General features: G+C 31.8%; 1 protein-coding gene across 1 annotated transcript; it reads right to left on the bottom strand.

Annotated features, from left to right (window-relative positions):
* Window positions 1-6096: 6096 nt before the first annotated feature.
* LOC148629007 (ceramide kinase-like) lies at window positions 6097-9823 on the bottom strand. The gene is made up of 8 exons (XM_088542290.1): window positions 9691-9823; window positions 9145-9315; window positions 8831-8953; window positions 8535-8598; window positions 7897-8264; window positions 7378-7590; window positions 6885-7069; window positions 6097-6624 (listed from the first exon to the last, which is right to left on the bottom strand). The coding sequence occupies exons 1-8, from the start codon at window positions 9773-9775 to the stop codon at window positions 6415-6417; spliced, it is 1419 nt and encodes a 472-aa protein (XP_088398416.1). The 5' UTR covers window positions 9776-9823; the 3' UTR covers window positions 6097-6414.
* Between the last annotated feature and the right edge of the window lie 11132 nt (window positions 9824-20955).

The following is a 20955-nucleotide window of genomic DNA, read 5'->3' as shown; positions in this document are numbered from 1 at the left end:
AACAAGCAGTACCAACCCTTTTAACATAGTAAATAGTGTATTTACATCTTATGACCAATATTCTAACAAAATAATGTAGATGTGTAGCATTATAGTTATTATTCACTGAAAACCTACAGATTTATTGTGCATAGATGGCACTCCGTAAATTAACTTCTAGGTATTAAAACAGTGAAAGCCATTTTTATTTTTTTTATCTCCTCCTACCCGAAATTTGAAGACTTGCTGTCCGTAAACCAACTTATAAAAAAGCCCGAAAGTGTGAAAATGCTGTTTAAGCACACCATTTGAAATCACTGTTGTAATCCACTAATGAAACATAATAAATAAATGGCAATAAAAATAAATATATATTTTTTATGATTCTACTTATCAGGATTGTCTTGTTTGCCGGATTAGATGCACGATAAATGGTATTATAGATTCTATACATTTTTATGCTTATTGAGAAATTGAACGTCGAATTACCTAAAACTTCGTTATGGTATACTAAGAATTTTAAATTCATCATTACTTCTTTTAAGTTCCAACCAAAAGTCAAAATCTAGAAGGTGTATACAATTTATCATTTGTTAAAGATATTTGTAATATAAGGAGAATGAATATGATGAATATGTCAAAGAGACAACAATCCCACCAAGATGAAAAATTTCAGCTTAAGGCTACCAATGAACGACGAAAAAGTTGCCTCTATATACTCCAGCAAATATAAGTAAACTTAAAATGAATATAAAACAATTTTGATTTGGGACAGGCGAAAAAAAGACCGTACTGTGGCGTGATCACAACCCTCACTCTTTTAATATTGGCCACTCTGGAAAAATATTACACAATTAAACATACCTAAAAGTCAGTTCAGAAAGGTTGGGGTCCTTTGTTTAAACAAAAATAAGAATTCAACGTTACACAAATGCACAAACAAAGGACTACTAGCAGTTAATTGACATGCCAGCTCCAGACCAGTTTAAACCTACAAAAAGTTATGCCCTCACTGAGTGAAATCAATCCCGATTCTTCCCATGAGGGGTTGAGAACCAAGGTACAGAATAAGTCATATAATGGACAACACCCATGTCATGCCGAAATGCTTTTAAATATAATATGTAAGTTTCCATGTAAATACCCAGTGAGCGAATCAATATTAATACCAAAAATATGTTATCTTTAACGACATAACCTAAACCCCTTACGAATTAGCCTATTAGAAAGTTATTGTGTGAGTAATGAGCATTCCGTGCTTTGTGAAGAATATTGCCATAAAATTTGGGTGGGAGATACCCGCATGTATTAATAGTTTTCAAGTACAACTGTATTTGAGAATGAGAAGTTTTTTGGTAATATAAAGATTCATTTCGTTAAAATCCGAATCATTGTTACAAATACTAGCAAATCGAATCGTGATACATACACACCATATGATGGGAACAAGGGGGCATCGCCATCTTAAAATCTTAATAATATGAAAAGTCATCCTTTTTATTATGAATTTTAGTATTAAATTACCATTGTTGATATGAATACTAAGATCAAGAAACGCTATTCCTTATCACCAATATTTGCTTTATTTAAAGAAAATTCTCCAGGATTTATGTCTTTAGTATAAATATTGAAGAAGTCCTTGTTAAGAGTCAAAATATCATCCAAATATCTGAATGTGTTATTAATTTTGTCTACCGAAGGTTCTTTGAAAGGGATTTTATTATTCTGGCCATGAATTGTGATTGATAAAAATACAGGAAGGTCCACAGTAAGTGCATAACTAGTCCCCAGGGAAACCTGCAATAAGACGATAAAATTATGATAATTTGTTTAATTAAGCAAAGTTGCAAAATCTATTACGTACATTCTTAAAAATATGACTGAAATAATTTGATAAGTAATGTTCTAGATTTTGACTGAAGCGAAACCTTAATGTAACATTACAAAATCTCACAAGTACTTTCTTCCTCTTTCAAATTAAAATGCATCTACTTCGGGGATGATCTCTCCTAAGTAGATTCCTGTCTGGTCAAGTACAATGGGAGTATTTTAAAGTCTTCATACTTTTCATTAAGCCTAATTTATATATTTTTTTGGTTTCCTTTATCTTAATAAAAATGTGAAATATAAACATCTTGAATATAAATTTATACACAGGTTTTTGATAAGACAGTGTTTTCATTTAAAAAATATAGTTTTGTAATTGGACTCTTATGATAGAATAAAAAAGAAAATATGCAATGTAAAAATGTCGTCATATTCTTTACACATCTCATGACAATGATTGCTTCATTAAATAATAATTTTCTACATCTTCCTAAGTTTTATAATGTGAAATTTTGTTGACATCAACACTAACTTTAGTAACCACTCGACAAGAGATGTTGAGAATTGCCAAAACTTTTAACGTCGACATTTGTACCATCGACACTACTATTTATGACGTCGTTGATATTTTAACGTTGTATTTAAGAAACGAATAGAATGTTAAATTACCAATATGTAATTTCTTCAATTTAGCCATGTACCCCTAAACACAACACAAAGTACGCAGACTAAACCCTTACATTTTGGTGCCGTGACCAGGATAAAACAAATATAAACAGAAAAGTCGTTAAGAACCGGGAATAGAGCCTTAGTGACAAAAACTTCCAACAAACCTGAGGACGTACCATATCCAAACTCAAATGCACATTCAAGTCAAGAAATATTGCAATCAATTCACAACCAAATCAAAATCATAGACTACCAGAGCAATCGTTACCCGAGTTTCACGGAGATATATATTAGAATGGCAATATTTTTGGGAATCTTTTGAATCCACAATCTACTAGAACAACACACTTACCGATATTCAGAAATTCTCATACTTGAAATCGTTATTGAAATCAGAGGCAGCCAATGTAATTTCAGGACTTACAATAACAGATCACAATTACAATAATGCTGTAATACTTTTGACAAATCGTTATAGTCAAACTTACAAAGTAACAAACGCATACAGGAGAGCTTTATTAGATATGCCTGGATATGCCTGCTCCCGATGAGCGTCTAGAAAATATTAGGTCATTTTACAACAAATCAGAGGCATACATCAGAGGACTGGGACAATGTCAGAAAAATGTTCGGTTCACTGCTGACCCCGTAATGCTAGGTAAATTACCTCAAGATTTTATATCATAACTAGATTAAATGGTAGCGACAACTGGACGATAACAAAACTCAGAGATTCAATTTGCAAGGAACTGGTAATTAAAGAATCAGATAAGACTACAGTTACAGTTAGTCTTAAGGAGGTAGACCTAGGGTAAGGGAAATAACTTTTGAAATCAGTGATATGTTTGTACCATATTCAATTTCACCAAAGCCTATCAAGCTTCCATTTGAAACAGAATGAAATCAGTACAAGTTACTTTGATGCTTACATGAGATTGATGTAAAATGGTGATTACAAACATTACAATGATTTCTAAGAGTTGTGTCCCTTACCCTAGGTCTACCTCCTTAATTGTACCATACATCGCATCACCATTCCAAAATCAGAGTAGGAAACTGACCCATTATTTACGAAACTTATCATTAGCACACCCTATTACAGAATCATTCATTCAAAGAGTAATCAAGGGAACCAAGTTAGGATACTTACTATCACGACCCGTACCAGTACCTAGTAAGAAGAAATTCTCTTCAATGATGAACGTTTTGATTTCACATAACCGAACAAACTGTGATCTGAAGAAATTCTGAAAATTAGAGAACATGTGTATTGAAGCAAAGAAGACGGATGCATGTAATCAGATGTCAAATGAAATGCAGAATTTCGTAGAAAGTTCAATTTCAAAGGAGAGCGGAAAGTATGTATCAACGTTACCATGGAAAGAAAACTGTCTCCAGAATTACCCACAGACGATGAACTTGTAAAAACTGAAGAACCGAAAATGTTATTCGCCGTATCTCGGAAGACGGAAAGGTGTTTAAAATGTATTGAAACATTATCAAAGACCAAGAAAACAGAGGTTTTATTGACAAGGTGAATGAGACAAATAATGCAAATAACCGTGTGCATTATATTCCATACCATCCTATGAAAAAGGAGTCATCGACCACGACCATTAGAATAGTTTACAATTGTAGTTGTAAAGAAACCAATAAAAGTCCAAGTTTAAATGACTGTTTTGCGATTACCCTCCTATGATTAATGAAGTAAGATCGATTTTAACACGTTTCAGAATGGAGAAATATGCCTTCACAGCAGACATAGAAAAGGCATTTTTGCAAATAGAACTTGTGCTACAATTCGGGCAGTACATCTAGAGATAGTTCCAAGATTAATAATTGACTTCTTTGTTTTAGCTTTCAGGAGATTCGTAGCTCGTCGTTCTGTTCCAAGTGTTATGATGTCCGACAATGTGATAAACTTCAAAGCCGCTGAAGAATCGATTCAGCAGAGTATTCATAATGGAACACAGTGGAAATTTATTCCAAAAAGAGCACCATTGTTCGGTGGATGGCGGGAAAGACTTATTGGAATGACTAAAACCATCATCAAGAAAATATTAGGACGTTCATGTGTAACTATAGACACTCTTCAGACTATAGCAATGGAAATCGAGAATACATTGAAGAATAGATAAATTACATATATTTCTACGGACATTAGTGACCCACAACCACTGACACCGTCACATTTGTTAAACGGAAGGAGACTCGATACTATACCTTCAAGTTCAACTCAATATATCCGGAAAGACCACAAGAACTTGACTCACTTAATGTGCAACAAGCAACTTAAAAGACAAGAACAACTAATTTACCACTTTCGTTTAAGGTGGAGTAAGAGTAATCAAGGGAACCAAGGTTATAGCGGTAATCAAAAGAATGTAATCCAGGGACAAAGACCAGACATGGAAAACAGACATACAAAGAACATAAAGTAACTAAAATCATACATACAAAGTAACAAAGTAAATGAGCAACTCGGACTCCACTAAAAACTGGGAGCATAAAGGGTATCTTACATCTTTAAGGGAATATCACAGAGCTTCTGGAAATAATATACAGAAAATTCGTGTCGGAGATGTTGTATTAGTACATGATGACTTTTCAAACCGATTAACATGGAAGCTAGCACTTGTAAAAGAACTGAGGTGTGGTTATGACGGATTAACTCGAAGTGCAGTCATCAAAACAGACACTGGAATCACAAACCGCCCTATAGTGAAGTTGTATCCGTTGAAACTTAACGATCCAAACACCGAAGACGAGAAACCATTTTTACTCTACAATCTTCGTTCCAGTGCCAGATAGTGACAGCTAAACCATGACTAAGTGACTTTAATTGTGTGGGCCACATCGGAGACTGTAGTTTTAAGGTCGAATTTAAGTGTTTAATTATTGACACAGAGACTTTAAGTATTTCTAGTATTTAAATTAAATTTATAATTTTATATTTCATTTCCCATTTTTCTGTGGCCCCCAGAATGTTGAGAATTGCAAGAACTTTTAACGTCGACATTTGTACCATCGACACTACTATTTATGACGTCGTCGATATTGTAAAGTTATATTTGAGAAACGAATAGAGTGTGAAATGACTAAACTGTCATTTCTTCAAGTCAGCCATATACCCCTAATCACAACGCAAAGTACGCAGACCAAACCCTTACAAGAGAGCATCAGTTTAATTCTGTCGGTTACCCTGTCTCAATGTATTGAAGATAAGGTTTTGAGGTTAACGTTTTAGAAACGAAATTTTGTGTGCTTTTTAACTATTTGTTAACAAAAGTTATTGATCTTGCAATAATATGTCCGAAAGTCATATTGGATACATTGCATACACTATAAAATCGACAACAAATGGAATATTTTACATGCTAAAAACACATACACACAAGCGACTGTTTCCATTTTTTTGTAGTGAAGTATGGATTTAAAACATTTAATTTGGCAAAACGATAACTTGATTTTGTTTAAGCATGCATCTTTTTGGCATTCTGTACGGTAAGGTCGACAATAATGATAATACGACCATAGAAATTTCCTGTATTTCATTATAGAAATGTATGAAACTAAAAAAAATAACAACGATGTAATCAGGTGTTAGCAATATGAATAAGACTTAGTAAAATGTATTTATTCTTTCTGAAGACATTAATTCAGAAAATAGATTAGTGGTTGTTAAAGCCGTTGCAACCAATACTAATGAATCATTGTATCTGGCCATTTTAGAAAATGACTTTTTTTACTTAGATAAATCAGCAGACTTTACGGAATCTCTTCTCAAAGTTGCTAAGATTATAATTTCATCTCAGTATAAGCTTTGTCACTTGATCAATGTCTTTGATATTATAGACTTTGTATTCTTTTGAGTTCCACCAACAAAGAAGCAGAACATTTTGTTCTTAGATTGCACAATATTTTTCGCTTTCTCGAATATCACTTTAATGGATCACCGTAAAATTTGACGGCTTTCCGATGTAGTTTCACGTCAAATTCAGGTTCTTTAAGTTTTATCACTTCGCCGTCACAATTCAAGTAATAGTCTTTTTGTAGATTCTGTCTCTGTCCTATCGTAGACATAATAGCATTTAGCAACCTGACTTTGTACCTGGAAACCTCGTGCTTTTTTATAAACTTGTAATCGTACTGAAATAAAATATAGAAAAGAAACCAAATACACTAATTGCAAAATACACACGAATTGTTTTTATTCAATACATATTTAAATTATGTTCATATTATTGGTTTTATTATTCAGCTTACATAATGGGTTTGTAGTGATGTCATACTATTATATATTTTAAACTATACTCATTCTTTTTTAACATTTTTTGTATGTAACCTTGGTTTCCTTGATTACTCTTTTGTAATAAAGTCGAAAAAGGTACCTCAAATAAAGCACTTACACAATCAGGCTGTTCATTTTTAACTTTCGTCAGTTGAGAGATGTGCTTTGGGAGAGGACATTTATGTGTTGTGTAAACCATTAAAGAATCCTGACCAAATTGTGGAATCATTTTTCCATACTGTTCTTTCATCATTATGGCATGGGTATCCACTGCATATACTCTTGCTTTTTCTTTTTCACATTCTAGAATAAACAAAATTGGTTTAAACATGTTTAATTTTTGTATATAATATTTCTACAGTTTTTCGGCAATAATGTATAGTAAGTGATTAATGACCCTTGGAAATATACATCTCATGTTGAAACGCCATTCACATGATTGTGATATAAGGGAAAGCCATAAACACTCACTATTTTGAATACCTTCAAGTATATCAAAAATAGTTTAAAGTTCTGAAAATGCCCGAACAGGATGTTCACAAGTCCTATCGTTATAAAAATATTAATCTGATAGATATTTTATTGATCAGATCGTGACACAATTCAATTACCTTCCGTGATCGATTTGTCGCTCACAGCTTCAGATGTTGACCATGTTCTTTGTATTTTTTCTCTCTTTCGTGATAATGTTAGAAATCCATTTGGCAGTGAAATCTGTTTACCAAATACACGGGCTCGTTTGGATGGTTGGGTTTTATTCTTGTGATAATATTCTATCTCTACATCATATTCTTTTCTTTTGAGAAGACTTCCTAATGGCACAACTATAAATGTACAAACAATACATTAAGCAACAGGAGTACCATAACAAACATTGTCTTTTTACAATTCTATTAAATTTATAGAAATCTATTTAAAAAAAATTGAAGGTCGTGTGGTGACCAGAAGTTTAATTGTTCTTTGCTGGGCTTTGAATGGATTACTGTCTCATTGGCAATCATACCACATCTCCTATTTTTATTTTAAACTGAAAGAAAAATTAAATAAAATAAGAAAAGTTATAGAAGACAATATAAAAACTTGATTATTTCTAGAACATTGGTATATATTTAACTAAACATTTAACTTACAGTTATATCTGAGAGGCCCAAGAGATCGTAACTTTTCACAATCATACATCATATCACCAAACAATCCAAATCCTAGAATAAGGGCTGAATATGATAATAAATGTCCTCCTTCATGCACACTAACTACATTTGAGTCCACGTGACCTCCTAACAAAATATGTAAAACGGCGGTTGTTGCACATCTTGTACCATGCAAGTACTGGACAATGACGTCGCCGGAACCTGCTGGAATGATTCCTATCGGGAGCGAGACTGGTATAATGTCTTCTTCATGACTGTCATAATTACGATTCTTGTCCTTTTGAACCCGAGTTACAAGCCCATTCATACATTCACAGTATAAACCATCGCCTCCTACTGCCACCAACCTAGGTTATCAAGTTAATATGTGGATAATTTAATATCAGTGATACATATGTTATTACACTTTTAACAAAACACGATTGCATTCCAGGGTTTCAAATTACCAACTTTATGATAGATGTCTGTTGTATATTGCATGGTCATATAATGTTTGCATTATTTTAATAAGCGTATAATTGACGATACATACTATACACTTGAAACTCGACAATTACACATGATATTTGAATTCATTTTAAAATAGCCCGAAGTTATAAATAATTCAAGTAACATACCCGTCTATTTGTGACAAGTCAAAATTTTTTAGTATAGTCGTTGGCTCTTTTGGTCTAGTGGTCACTACAATAAAGAAAACATTAAAATCATTAACATTGAAGTGTAATATACGCACTCCTCTGACGATCCCTTAAACAAACAAGCAAACAAAAAATAATGTATCACTATAATTTTTCTTCTTCTTATAATAAGAGAGAAAAGTATATTATACACCATTTCAAAAAGAAAAAAAAACTAAATTAAGTGGGTCTTCATATAATTCTTAATATTCAACATTTTATGTGCAGTATATTACCTTTCACCATTGCCTGTATTCCACAAAGCTTGAATAACGGAAGAGCAACCTTTTCAAAGACATTTACTGCCTTTTTAGTCCCACTCTTAGGGTTAATAATTACAAGTAACCTTTTCGGGCGACCTGAAAAATAACGGATACTTCATTTTTCTTGCGTTCATTTCTGAATGATTTTTGTACTATATTTTAATCAGTCTACATATTAGAATATGAAATATTGTTTTACATATTCAAGTTAAAGTTGGCGTACTTGCTTCCTTTTGATATACACAAAATCATTTTTTAAGCAAATTTATTAGATGTGTCAAGTTTACCTTGTAAAATACTTTGTAATGTTTCATAAAGAAACAATATTTCTTCTGCAGGTCCATTTATAGGAATTGTCTTTACTTTTAGGTTATTGTCTTTCCTCTTCACTACATGATATATTTCTATAAATTCAAAATCTCGTTTCACTGATAGCAGGGAACGTAATTGCACTGTTGCTGGAAAGAAAAAAAGTAAAGAGTGTAGTTGCACCATCATTGTTTGAATTTTCAGCCGTCAAAATAAAAACCATATGAAACATTGCAAATGTATTTATAAATATTAGAAGTCTTGAATGTTTTGTACTACTAATATGAATTAAACTTACAAGTCTCTCTGAAATGTATGTGTCCTTTGAGATTAATTTCATTACTTTCAAAGTTTCATTCACTACCCATCTGCATTATAGAGATGGAAAGTGAATAAATTAGAGAGAATCTATATACATCTTGTAAAATATTAATACAGAGATGAAGCAAGTCTTATTAACTTTGGTGTACAAATACTTTGAATCTTTCAGGAAAATGCATATAAGACTTTAGTGTTTGACATACCAATTAAAGTATTTTCCTCGCTTGTTATCACTATTGCTCCGTTTTGGATATATGTATTCACAAGTTTACCAGCAAAGTTTAACATGTTTAGTTTTATTGACTACACAATAGTCTGTTGACTAATTTAATCCATGAACGGATTTGGCTTTATATATATATATATATATATTTACCTTACGTCACCAGGTAAGGCCAGTATGGTAAAATATTTCCACACTCCAAAAAGCTGGCCTAGAAAATGTCATCTTGGAAGAAGGTGTGATACAGGAAAATGACACTGTCATAATAATTAGACATATTTGTGCAGGGGAAATCCGATTGCAGCTGCACGTGTTAATGTTGTGATTATAAATCTAATAAAATAAGGGAGAAAATCCACATGTATGAAGCAATAGTTTTATTGCCAACAATTTCAATAATGCTCTCATTCACCCTTCATTATCAGCAGGATCTATGACGTTTGTGATAAGTAAATGAATAAAAAATATAAAATAAGTTTGTAGCTTGTCCATTTATTTTTATTCAATGGTCATAAACGTACAGTATTAGATTTTATCCCATTCTCTTCCACACCATTAGGAATTTCTCAGTATATTTTTTTAAACACATATTAAAACAAGGATACTTTGGGATTTTTTAAATTCTGGTTTGGAGTTGTGATAATTGGCAATGTCCGGTAGTGATAATAGCTTAGTTTTTATTTGTCAACATCCTGTTAACTTTTGACTATTGTGAATATGATATTAGCATCTTTAGAATGATATTCGATTTCTTTTTTTTCACTGTATTATTCATTCATTTAAATAATTTACTTATCTAGTTGCAATGCATATTTAGATTTTCACGGTATAATTGATTAAATTCATACATTTATGAAAAATTGTCGAAATACTTTTGTAATCTGTTGCATGACATAAAACGATATTACATGTTAATATTTGTCAAAAATTTAACCCTCAAGACAAAGGCAGGTAATGAAATCTTTTGATATCGATTTTCATCAAACGGATCGTAAGGTCGTATTTTTGAATGCGGTAATTTGTCATTATAACCACACAAATCGTTTTGGTTGAACAGGTGATGATGTGGAAATTAAATTCACTTTTTGAAATTCCTTCTACATTATTTAAAACCGTTGTTTGAAATAAAATGCCACCCGACAAAATATTTACTAACTACATAAATTGTGATGAATTAACTTTGGAAGTCGGATGTAGAGGAATATTACTCATTTTAACCAAGAGTAGAAAAATACATAAAAATGTCTGGAGCATATAGAATTACATTAACAGTTCTGTAACATATCTGGTATCTTTCAGTCCTAATTTATTATTTCATACTATGAATCAGTGACATTAAATGAAAAATAGCATCGTAGTTATATTTCATTACTAGAAAGACATTAAAATTGCCTGATAAATATGCCACGGCTAGACGTTTCATTATGATGATTAAACAAATGCACCAAATAATACTGGAGGCTGAAAAATGTACTTTATCACGGCTCTTTATTTAATATATTTCATATAGGAACAAACAATAGGAAGCAGTAACAACACTGAAGTACATTTATATATCTTAGATACCATTTTAAGTGGTGCCGAATTTTATGTAACTACTTCACCTTAACAAATCAAATGTGTTAGGACAGTGTAATATCTTTGTATCTTAAAAAAAAAATAAAATTGAAAAATACTAAAATTGGTCTCCTCCGTGACAATTCCACACTTCAAACTAAAGTTCTTGTGCATATTGTGATGTAAATAACTAGACACTCTTTGTCTGCACTACGGGCAAATTGAATATACACGATCACAAAAAATACATATTAATTATAGGAGCCATTACTTGGAATACTTTCGATTCCCTTATATATTCCTAAAAGCCTGTTTAATTAGCACATAGGTATTTTTAGTGAAAAACGTTTTTCGAGGCTAGTCGAAAGAACAGAGAATATATTAACTATGGTGAGAGAAATAAAGATTTACATATTACATTTGGAAAATATCGCAACAATGACGCTAGATTTTTAAATAACGTAACACTATTTTCTACATCGTATCCGAAAAAAAAGTAGACAGAATGATTTAATTAGATACAATTTGAAATACTATCAGTAACTTTCAAAAGTGGTGACTACATTTCAAGACCTTCAACAAGAAAAAAAAACACCTTATTTCAATTATCTCCCCTTGCAAGTTTATTTCATTTTATACAAGGCAGTACATGGTGCACAACCGTCAAACAAAGTTGATGAGGGCCTCCAATATAAGAGAATTAAACAACTCAATTAAATTTCACTAATTAGTTAAAACGCCTAATAATCGAAAGTTGCAAGTATTTAGTTGAAAGTTTGAATAAAAATGAATAACATTTCATTTTTAGAATGTCTAAGAAGGAAACAATCTTTGAAACAATACAGTATTGTGTTATGTAAAATATAGATAAATTTAGAAAAAAATTATTGCCTCCTCTAATGGGAAATGAAAAAGAAAGAATAGCGGAAAGCCTTCAAGGACACCACAAATGCCACTTGCCGAATATGATTCATACAAGTATTATTTATATTTGTCAAGTTGCTATTACTATTATCACATTATTACATTACGATTTTGTGTTAAAAGTTCGTTTCACTAAAAGGGGATATTGTGTAATAGTACTCCACTTTACTAAATTTTAAATTCCTGCAAATTAATTTTGTTTTTAACTATCTCGCGGTATTTATTGTTAAACTGATATATGGAGGTCATGTCGAGTCAATTCTAAAAGTACATTTCAAATAGCTATATATCTATAGATTTCAAATAGAACATATCGAATAATTCTTGTTAAGCATGCTCTATTTGTTTTTCGTTCACGTGGTTTTCTGATGGTCATTCACTTTCATAAAAAAAAAAAAAAAACTACAAGAGGAGAGGACGGAAACACCCTCCCTCTCTTAGCACCCCTTTTTTGAACTTCTTAACTACTCTATCCTCATTCTTTCAGCTTACGAACTACAATAGATACACACGAAGCAATCGTTGCTTTTGGCATTCCTGGACGGCATAATTTCGTTCGTTATCAGATAAAGCAAAGTCAAAAAGAACTGCAGTGAAGATTCATGGATCAACCAGCAGTTTGATTAAGTATAATATACTGTTAGTTAGCCCTCGGTAACAAATTGAAAGCGTCATCATTTTAATAATTGACATTTTGGTTGACTGTTGGTTGACGTTTGGTTGTTATTTTTTAATGGTTGTTGATTTAATAAATGCCACGACAAATGTAAAATCAATAACACAAGTCTAATGTTAACGACACGTACGCAACTTAAATTATTGTAGTGCAACAATTGTGCTTAGTTATCCGTGACAAAAGTTCATTTTTAACAAGACTAAATTATATTGCCATACAATAAAAGGGTTATTGCACGAATCCGATATTCTAATTCAATCTGAACTAGAATAAAAAAAATATTGCACACAAAATAAATAAAAATAATTAAAAAACAGTCATTTTCAAATACGTGCACTATATGAATGGAAATCACGTATTTTTCCACGTTTAACGAATTTAATAGTTTCTCACTCAAATCAATAACATCATGACTTCATTGATAAATACAAAGAATGTCTTTTGAAGTTCAAGTATGTACTTGACAAGGTTGCAATCTGAGATTAGAATAGGATGGTGTTTCCAATTTAGTTTTTTGTCATGCGAAATATTTCTAGCCATTGATTGGACGTGATGAACAGGGAAAGTACCCTGCTACATTTTTCGTGACCAGTAATAAGAGCCTGGATAAAGTACGTAAGACATATTGTGATGACTAATTAGTACTGATGTACAATTGTAAGTAAAATGATCAAAATGTAGCTCATTAATTCTAATCCAGTCCAACTGAAGTCAGCCCTTGCAATCAGCTGCAGTTTGTACAGAGGCAACCTTGGAATGGCTAATTTTGATCATTCATTAAAAAAATGTTTGTATATAAACTTGGTACAAAATTGTAATAGGCTCTTTTGAAAACAATGAGTTATGAGTGAATATTAAGACTCAGATTCTTCCGTTCATATGTATATCTGATATTTCGGAGCCGGCCGCATATACTAAAAAGTAAGTAGAGGAATACGATCTCATAGTTACAGCCCATCATCTAAATTATTTAGTTTGAGAATGAAACCTTTGAGTTATCTTAAAGCTAAATAACTTGTCTAAATACTTCACATTCTTGCTATATAATTCATACCAAAAACATTCACTGCCAGCAAAATATATAGCTTCATATTTAAATATTAAAAAGTAGTTGATTAATCCATTTTCGTTCACTATACTGCCCCGGATAAAAGATGTACATGTTTGGAAATAAGAATTACAGCAAAGTGGTCATATCAAAATGGCTTTTTGCCTATACCATTTAAATTCTCTGTGAACCTTTAAAATAGCTGGAATTAGCAAATATCAATTTAAACTGTGGTATGTCACATTTTACTATAACTACTTGAAAGTAAGATATATTCACCGTCATTTTGAAATGTTTTCATGCACACAATTCTTAATTTGGAAATAGAGCTAAAATATTAGTAATGGAGCTATACACAAATCAACTTGATGATCTTATTTAAAAATTGGACAATTATTTTAAAGTAGATATAGACCATTACGAAAAAAAACAGAAGATGCTTGCGTCTTATTAAAGTGCATAATGATGTTACCTTAGGAGATAAGACCATGTAGGCCATAGAATGAACAAAAATATTAAGTTTTGTCAACATTTGATATTTTTCGAGTTAAATAGAATTAAGTCTATAAAAGTCACATCATTAAACAGTTGAATATTGTAGTAAAATAATACATGATTTCGTAAGAAACGATAAAAAAAATGAAAATTAGATATAAAAATCGCTAATGATAATCGGACGTTTATACAAATTGGACATTTCCTGAAATGCTATAAATGTAATAGTTATATCATGAAATATTTTATTAAACTGAATTGCAGCATTGCAAGTTGAAAGGCGTTTTCCCAATTGAATGAAATTACCCTTGAACATCTATACGAAGCTTTGAATGCAAATGTTCTTCTCACATAAATTTGGATACAGCTTTGGAAAGATGTGGATGAAAAAGCATTATTAAGGTAATTTTCATTTATTAAAAAAGAATTATGAAAGAGCTGTTTAAATTCTATCAAGTAACAGAATATTTTGGTGAAAAATTCCCATTTCGTTTTATGCACCAAAATTTGTAACCGATGTCACACCTTAAATTAAAGCCAATAAGTGATGATATAAAGAATAAAAAGTTACGTCATCTTTCCATCTTAAAATTAATGGGATGGAAATATAACCTTTATGTCAAATAATCGATGACCATATGCATAAAACTATACTTTTTTGGTGTCACCGCATAATACCAGTGTATGCTTTAATTGTCTTCGTGGATTAATTGTAACACTAGCAAAAAAATCAGCATAACATGCAACACGTGCACTTTGAGATTATAATATGAAATAATAGTGCAATTTGAGAACATGATATGGAATCATAATTTTCTGTCAACCAAACTAACTGACATTACTATATACAATTGATGTTAAGATATTGTTTTTAATGTTATTAACAGCATTTCCGGTTTTGATGTACAATTTATATTGATTATTTTGAATATCAAAGAATTTTCCTTGATGATTTGCTTTTTAATCCAATTTTGAATAAAGCAAGCTACTACTTCTGTTTTATGTGTTTCTAATTTTCTGTGATGTGTTGTTTTGATTTTATGTTAATAATTCATTTAAGTTTTACTCAAGACTGTTGAAATTTTTGTAAAAAAATCATCTTACAGTTTCTTCGTCTTTTAAAGTATCAATATATGTGGTTTGATAAAAAAAATGACAGTGGGAACTTGGGTCAAAACAAAAACAACATATTTTTTCGCATTTCATATATAGCCAAATTAAAGCTTTTTCACCCAAGAATTCAACAGAAGAATTCGGTAGCATTTAGCCATTTTGCTGAGACTTGCTTCACAACACTAGCATCTAGAAGGCGTGTATTGAACAACATTAACCAGGAAGAATGTATCATTGGGGACTGGAAAATGAATTTTCTGTTTATTTTTCGGTATTACCAAATAAAACAATTGCTTGTACCAAGCTACGCAGGCGGATGTACTTTTCACATGTTGTAATAATAATGGCGGTGGATAAAATCTAGACATCATGCACTTATAGTATATAAATAACACATAGTTAAGAACGCATTAGAGCAGTTTGTTATCTCGAAAAAATCGTTGAAACCACGAGGCGTGGCTGAGAGTGACAATGTATTTTCAAGGGGCAACAAACTCTCTATCACCATCTAAGCTTTGTATTATTTATTTTTATTTAACTGAATGTCCCATTGTTATTCCTTTCATACACCCTAACAATTAGTTCTGCATGTTTCTCTTTTTTGTCTTTTTTATTCATTGATATTGTTTTATTTTCTTTCAAGTTAGCACTTTTTCGAAACTATAAACGTTCACTGCGCAATGATATACCGCTTTTAGTGATCTTTATTCAATTTACCTGTGGTGGACTTTTTTTCTGCCGGACAAAAGAAATGTCAATAAGATAGTTTTCATTATTTAGTTTACTTGTAAATAGTTAATAGTATTTAATCCGTCTGTTAAGGCAGAACAACTACAACAAAACCAATACAAACAAAATTAAAAAAGTCAAGAAGTCAGTGTCTGAAAATTTAACAACTATGACACAAATTCCCATTTGAACTTGGACTTGACTTTTTATGAGCAACTCGGCGGGTGTTTCTAGAAAAACAGAGGACGCTTACCCTACCGGTGCACCTGGTCCATGCTCCCAGTTTTTAGTGGAGTCCGAGTTGCTCATTTGCTTTAGTTACTTTGTATGTATGATTTTAGTTACTTTATGTTCTTTATTGTGTATGTCTGTTTTCCATGTCTGGTCTTTGTCCCTGGATTACATTCTTTCGATTACCGCTATAACATTGGTTCCCTTGATTAGTCTCTCTGAGACACGTGATAGAGCAGAACATTACCCTACAATTGACATGAAGTATAATAAAACAAAGTTAAAAAATAACGTTCCAAAAGATAACGATTTATGGTTCAAGTAGTTTGTTTATTTGAATTAAAATGGTCCTGACAAAACATCGAAATTTCTCTCTTTATTCATTCATCGTAATGCATCAATCAAACATCATCTTAACAGAACTGGGATATGAAGGTCGACAATTAATATTAGTAGAGCACAACAGGAATACCGTAGACCTAACCAAATGACAAAAAAAGCAACGTAAATACGCATATTACTTACAAGTACATCAATATGCTTTATTATTATATTCAGTTTCTTATTTACAGTGAAGATAGTACCTCATCTATTTTCACAATAAGCTATTTTTATGCAATGAATGATGGAGGTAAATATTACCTTATAGTCAAATGAACATGAATACCAGATTCAAACTGCTTTTTCAAGGCAAAGTTCGACATCTCGTTATTGATAAAGCAAGCGGTTTTAAAAAGTGTTCAAAAACCGAGTCAGAGTTGTCTCTCTTAGCTACGTGTCCACCGAAAAAAACCCCCAATATAATCAATTGTTACGGTTGATCTTTTTTACTTAAATAAAATTCAAAATTACTCACGAGATACACTTATAGTTATTCCGCAATCGTTGTTCAAAGCAATACTTCGTTCACAAAAATAAGCATTGAATTTTAAAGCAAACAAACAATTAGAAGCAACAGTAACATGCAAAAAAATCAACCTCGACGTTTGACGTTAAGAAAGGGTTTCAATCAAATCATTAATTATTGACCATTGATTTAACAATGTTAACAATTTCAAATCGAAAGTTCAATAAAAAAAGAAAAAAGGGCGAATGTTCATTTTCTTGTATGTTAAGCGTCGATTGTCCGCATAACGTAAGAGAGAGTTCTTTTTTAATTAGTGGATTAATATGAGCATATCAATTCATAAAAGTCTATCAAACATATTAAATTTCTTGGTTAGACCTGACCTCGGAAACAACGAAAATAAATACCCTAGCTAGATAAATTCTTACAGAATAAAAAGTTGGACTTAAGTAAAACAACGATCTATCACCAGACAAGATAAAACTTTCTATAAGGCACAAATAAACAAAACAATGGATACAAAATCCTTTTTTTTAAATTTCAGTAAAGTGGAGAAACTATTGAACATGCGTTTCTGATTTTAAAACTGAATATTCAACGTCTCATTCATAACAGATTTCTTTGATGCTTAATCAATCTTCTGTCAAACTATACGAAATATCGTGAATTCAACTAACTGAGATTATAAATTTGTAAGTTGTCTTCAATTTTGAAACGAATGAAACTTTTAAATATGCCAATGAGTGCCAAGGCTACATCAGTTTTCAAAGACCCCGATGTAGCAAAAAGATTGTCTACTATGAGGCTGACTTTATAGCTGATCTGATCCGAAATAAAGAATATCGTTTATCCAGGTCCTTTAATCTCAGTTTCTGCTGTGTAGATTTCGGGGATTTGATACATCGCATCTACCCAAAAGAACTTGAGATAAAGGATACTACAGACACTGTGAAGTCAGCCTCATATCTTGACCTATACTGAGAAATCGATGGAAAAGGAAAACTATTGACCAAACTCTAGGACATACGTGAAGACTTTTCATTCAGAATTGTCAACTTTTCTTTCATCTGTGGCAACATCCCTTCAGCACTTGCGTATGGTGTGTTCATATCACAACTCATACGTTATGCCAGAGCTTGCCGAAACTACACAAACTTTTTGTATCGTACTAGAGTTCTAACAAATAGCCTTCTGGGACAGGGTTATGTCGCTACAAGATTGAAGTCATTATTACAGAAGTTTTATGGTCGTCATCATGAACTCGTGGATCGTTATGGTGTATCCATCTGCACCATGAAAACTGATTTATTCAAAGGGTCGTAGTTTTCCTTTCCTCGTTTGTCTACCCCGGACTTGACTTTTTATGAGCAACTCGGTGGGTGTTTCTAGAAAAACAGAGGACGCTTACCCTACCGGTGCCCCTGGTTTATGCTCCCAGTTTTTAGTGGAGTCCGAGTTGCTCATTTACTTTTGTTACTTTGTATGTATGATTTTAGTTACTTTATGTTCTTTTTGTGTAAGTCTGTTTTTCATGTCTGGTCTTTGTCCCTGGATTACATTCTTTCGATTACCGCTATAACCTTGGTTCCATTGATTACCGTTACAAAGGAAGCATGTCTTCATGGGTTGGCAATGCGTGGTAAATGTTGTCATTCCTATGAGTCTGATAAGTGCGCGTTTTTTTATATTGCTTTTCTTTTCTACTTGCAAAAAGAGAGTTACTTTTTAATGGTGCATGCTGAACAAATATTAGCTATATTGCATGAAAGCTACGATTCAATTAATTAGGTAAATAATGTTTGTGTGTTTTGTTAAAACAATATTGAGATGTTGCGTGCGAGGTGGGATTCAGATATGAATATTTTAATTCGTCCCAAGACCGCACATTTTACTCTGTAATTTAAATTCCTAGGCTTTGTCAGGAACTCCTGTTAATATGTTTTGTATCATAAATAAACATTCTAAGGAATATTTGCAATCTCAAGTAACGCTTTGTCATGTCTGCATTTTACAGTATCACTGAGTTATGTCAAAAATTTCTTTTGGTCAAGTCTACAATCTCCAGTAACACTAAGTTTTGCCTACAGCTTCCTACTCAAGTGGAGCTTAAAATCTCTGGTTTCATTTGTAAGTCTGCACTCTCCATTATTACTGAGTCATGTCATTAATATGTTTTTATCTTTTTACGCTTTGCGTTGTTGTTTTATTGATTGGTTAGAAAACTATTACTTTATCCTTTAAATTTGTTCTTTTAACGTATTTGTGGAAAAAAAGTTCAATTTACGATTCAACATCAGACAAAATAAACCATGCTTTAAACCACTATATATATGAAATATTTTACTTTTGTTAAAATAGATAGAAAAAAGGAATTATAAATTTTAAGATTCCTTATCTGCTGGTTCATGTTCTCATTAATTATTCAGCTCATTGTTTTACTTGTCCTATAAGAAAATCGACACTTATGACGAAGCTTGCATCTTATTGTCAAAAACAAAAACGATTCTGCATTTGCTACAAAAAAAGAGGGAACAAAATGAAAATTAATACTCAATCCTGTTTTAACGACGGAATGTCCCGTTATTCACATTCTCGATAAGAAAACTTGCGAATGTTATGTAGTAAACTAATCATAATTCTAATATATTGAGGTTTTATCTCACATTCCAACGTTTTGCCAGAAAGCGTTGCCAGTAGACCAATTTTCTGGATATGGTTGAGTGGCGAACACGAAATGTTTTTAGACAGGTATAAAATTATAAAATTCTACGGTCGTCATCATAATAACCTGATTTATCGCAAATGTGTTTTCAGTATTCTTTGTGTTTGGTACTAATACTATTATTGAAAGGATACTTGTGTACAACATACCAAACTTTGCCATATAGATATGAGTATTTTTTGTATTTTCAACACGCAAACATCCAAAATCTGACAAAGGTATGTTCATTCAAATTGACTGTAAATAATTGGGCAACATGACGTGTGTTTACAAAAAGCAGGACTTTTTAAGGTTTGTTCCCTGTTGAATGTTTGCGGGTGTATTAAGCAACATATTTCTTGACAATATTGAATTCTTTCATTTTATTTAAACGCCAGCTTTTTAAATAATTTGCTGAAAAATACTTTATGTGTTATTTTTTTTCCATTTAAGTTAGGAATATTGGCAAAAACACCGAAGCGTTAACAATTAGATTCTAGTACGTCAATATCAAAATACATAACCATAATGTGAAAACAGAAAAAAAGACGATCTTCATACACAATGTACAAAACCGAATAAAAGTGTCACATAAAAACGCAACTCAAAGACTAAACCCCCCCCCCCCCCCCAAAAAAAAAAAAAAAAAAAAAGAAAGAAAAAAGGTGCTTCGGAAGAAACAATATATAACAACAATGAAAATACTCAATTTAAATGTACAATGACCATGGCGGGTCTTTTATCAAAAACAAATTTGTTTCTTGAAATATCATCTTTAAGTATATTCGAGTTAAATATATACTTTGCAAGGGAAAACCTGAAATATTTTCCTGGCAGTGCCTGTTATATATAGTTCAGCATCAAATAACATTCGTCCTTTGAAATTTTAGTATTTGATGGTTACGATACAATTATAGATGTAAC

This window comes from Perna viridis, chromosome 1 (assembly GCF_037379345.1).
Source record: "Perna viridis isolate PV_CMFRI_1.1 ecotype Kerala chromosome 1, ASM3737934v1, whole genome shotgun sequence".
NCBI lineage: Eukaryota > Metazoa > Mollusca > Bivalvia > Mytilida > Mytilidae > Perna > Perna viridis.
This window is presented reverse-complemented; position numbering and strand designations above follow the sequence as displayed.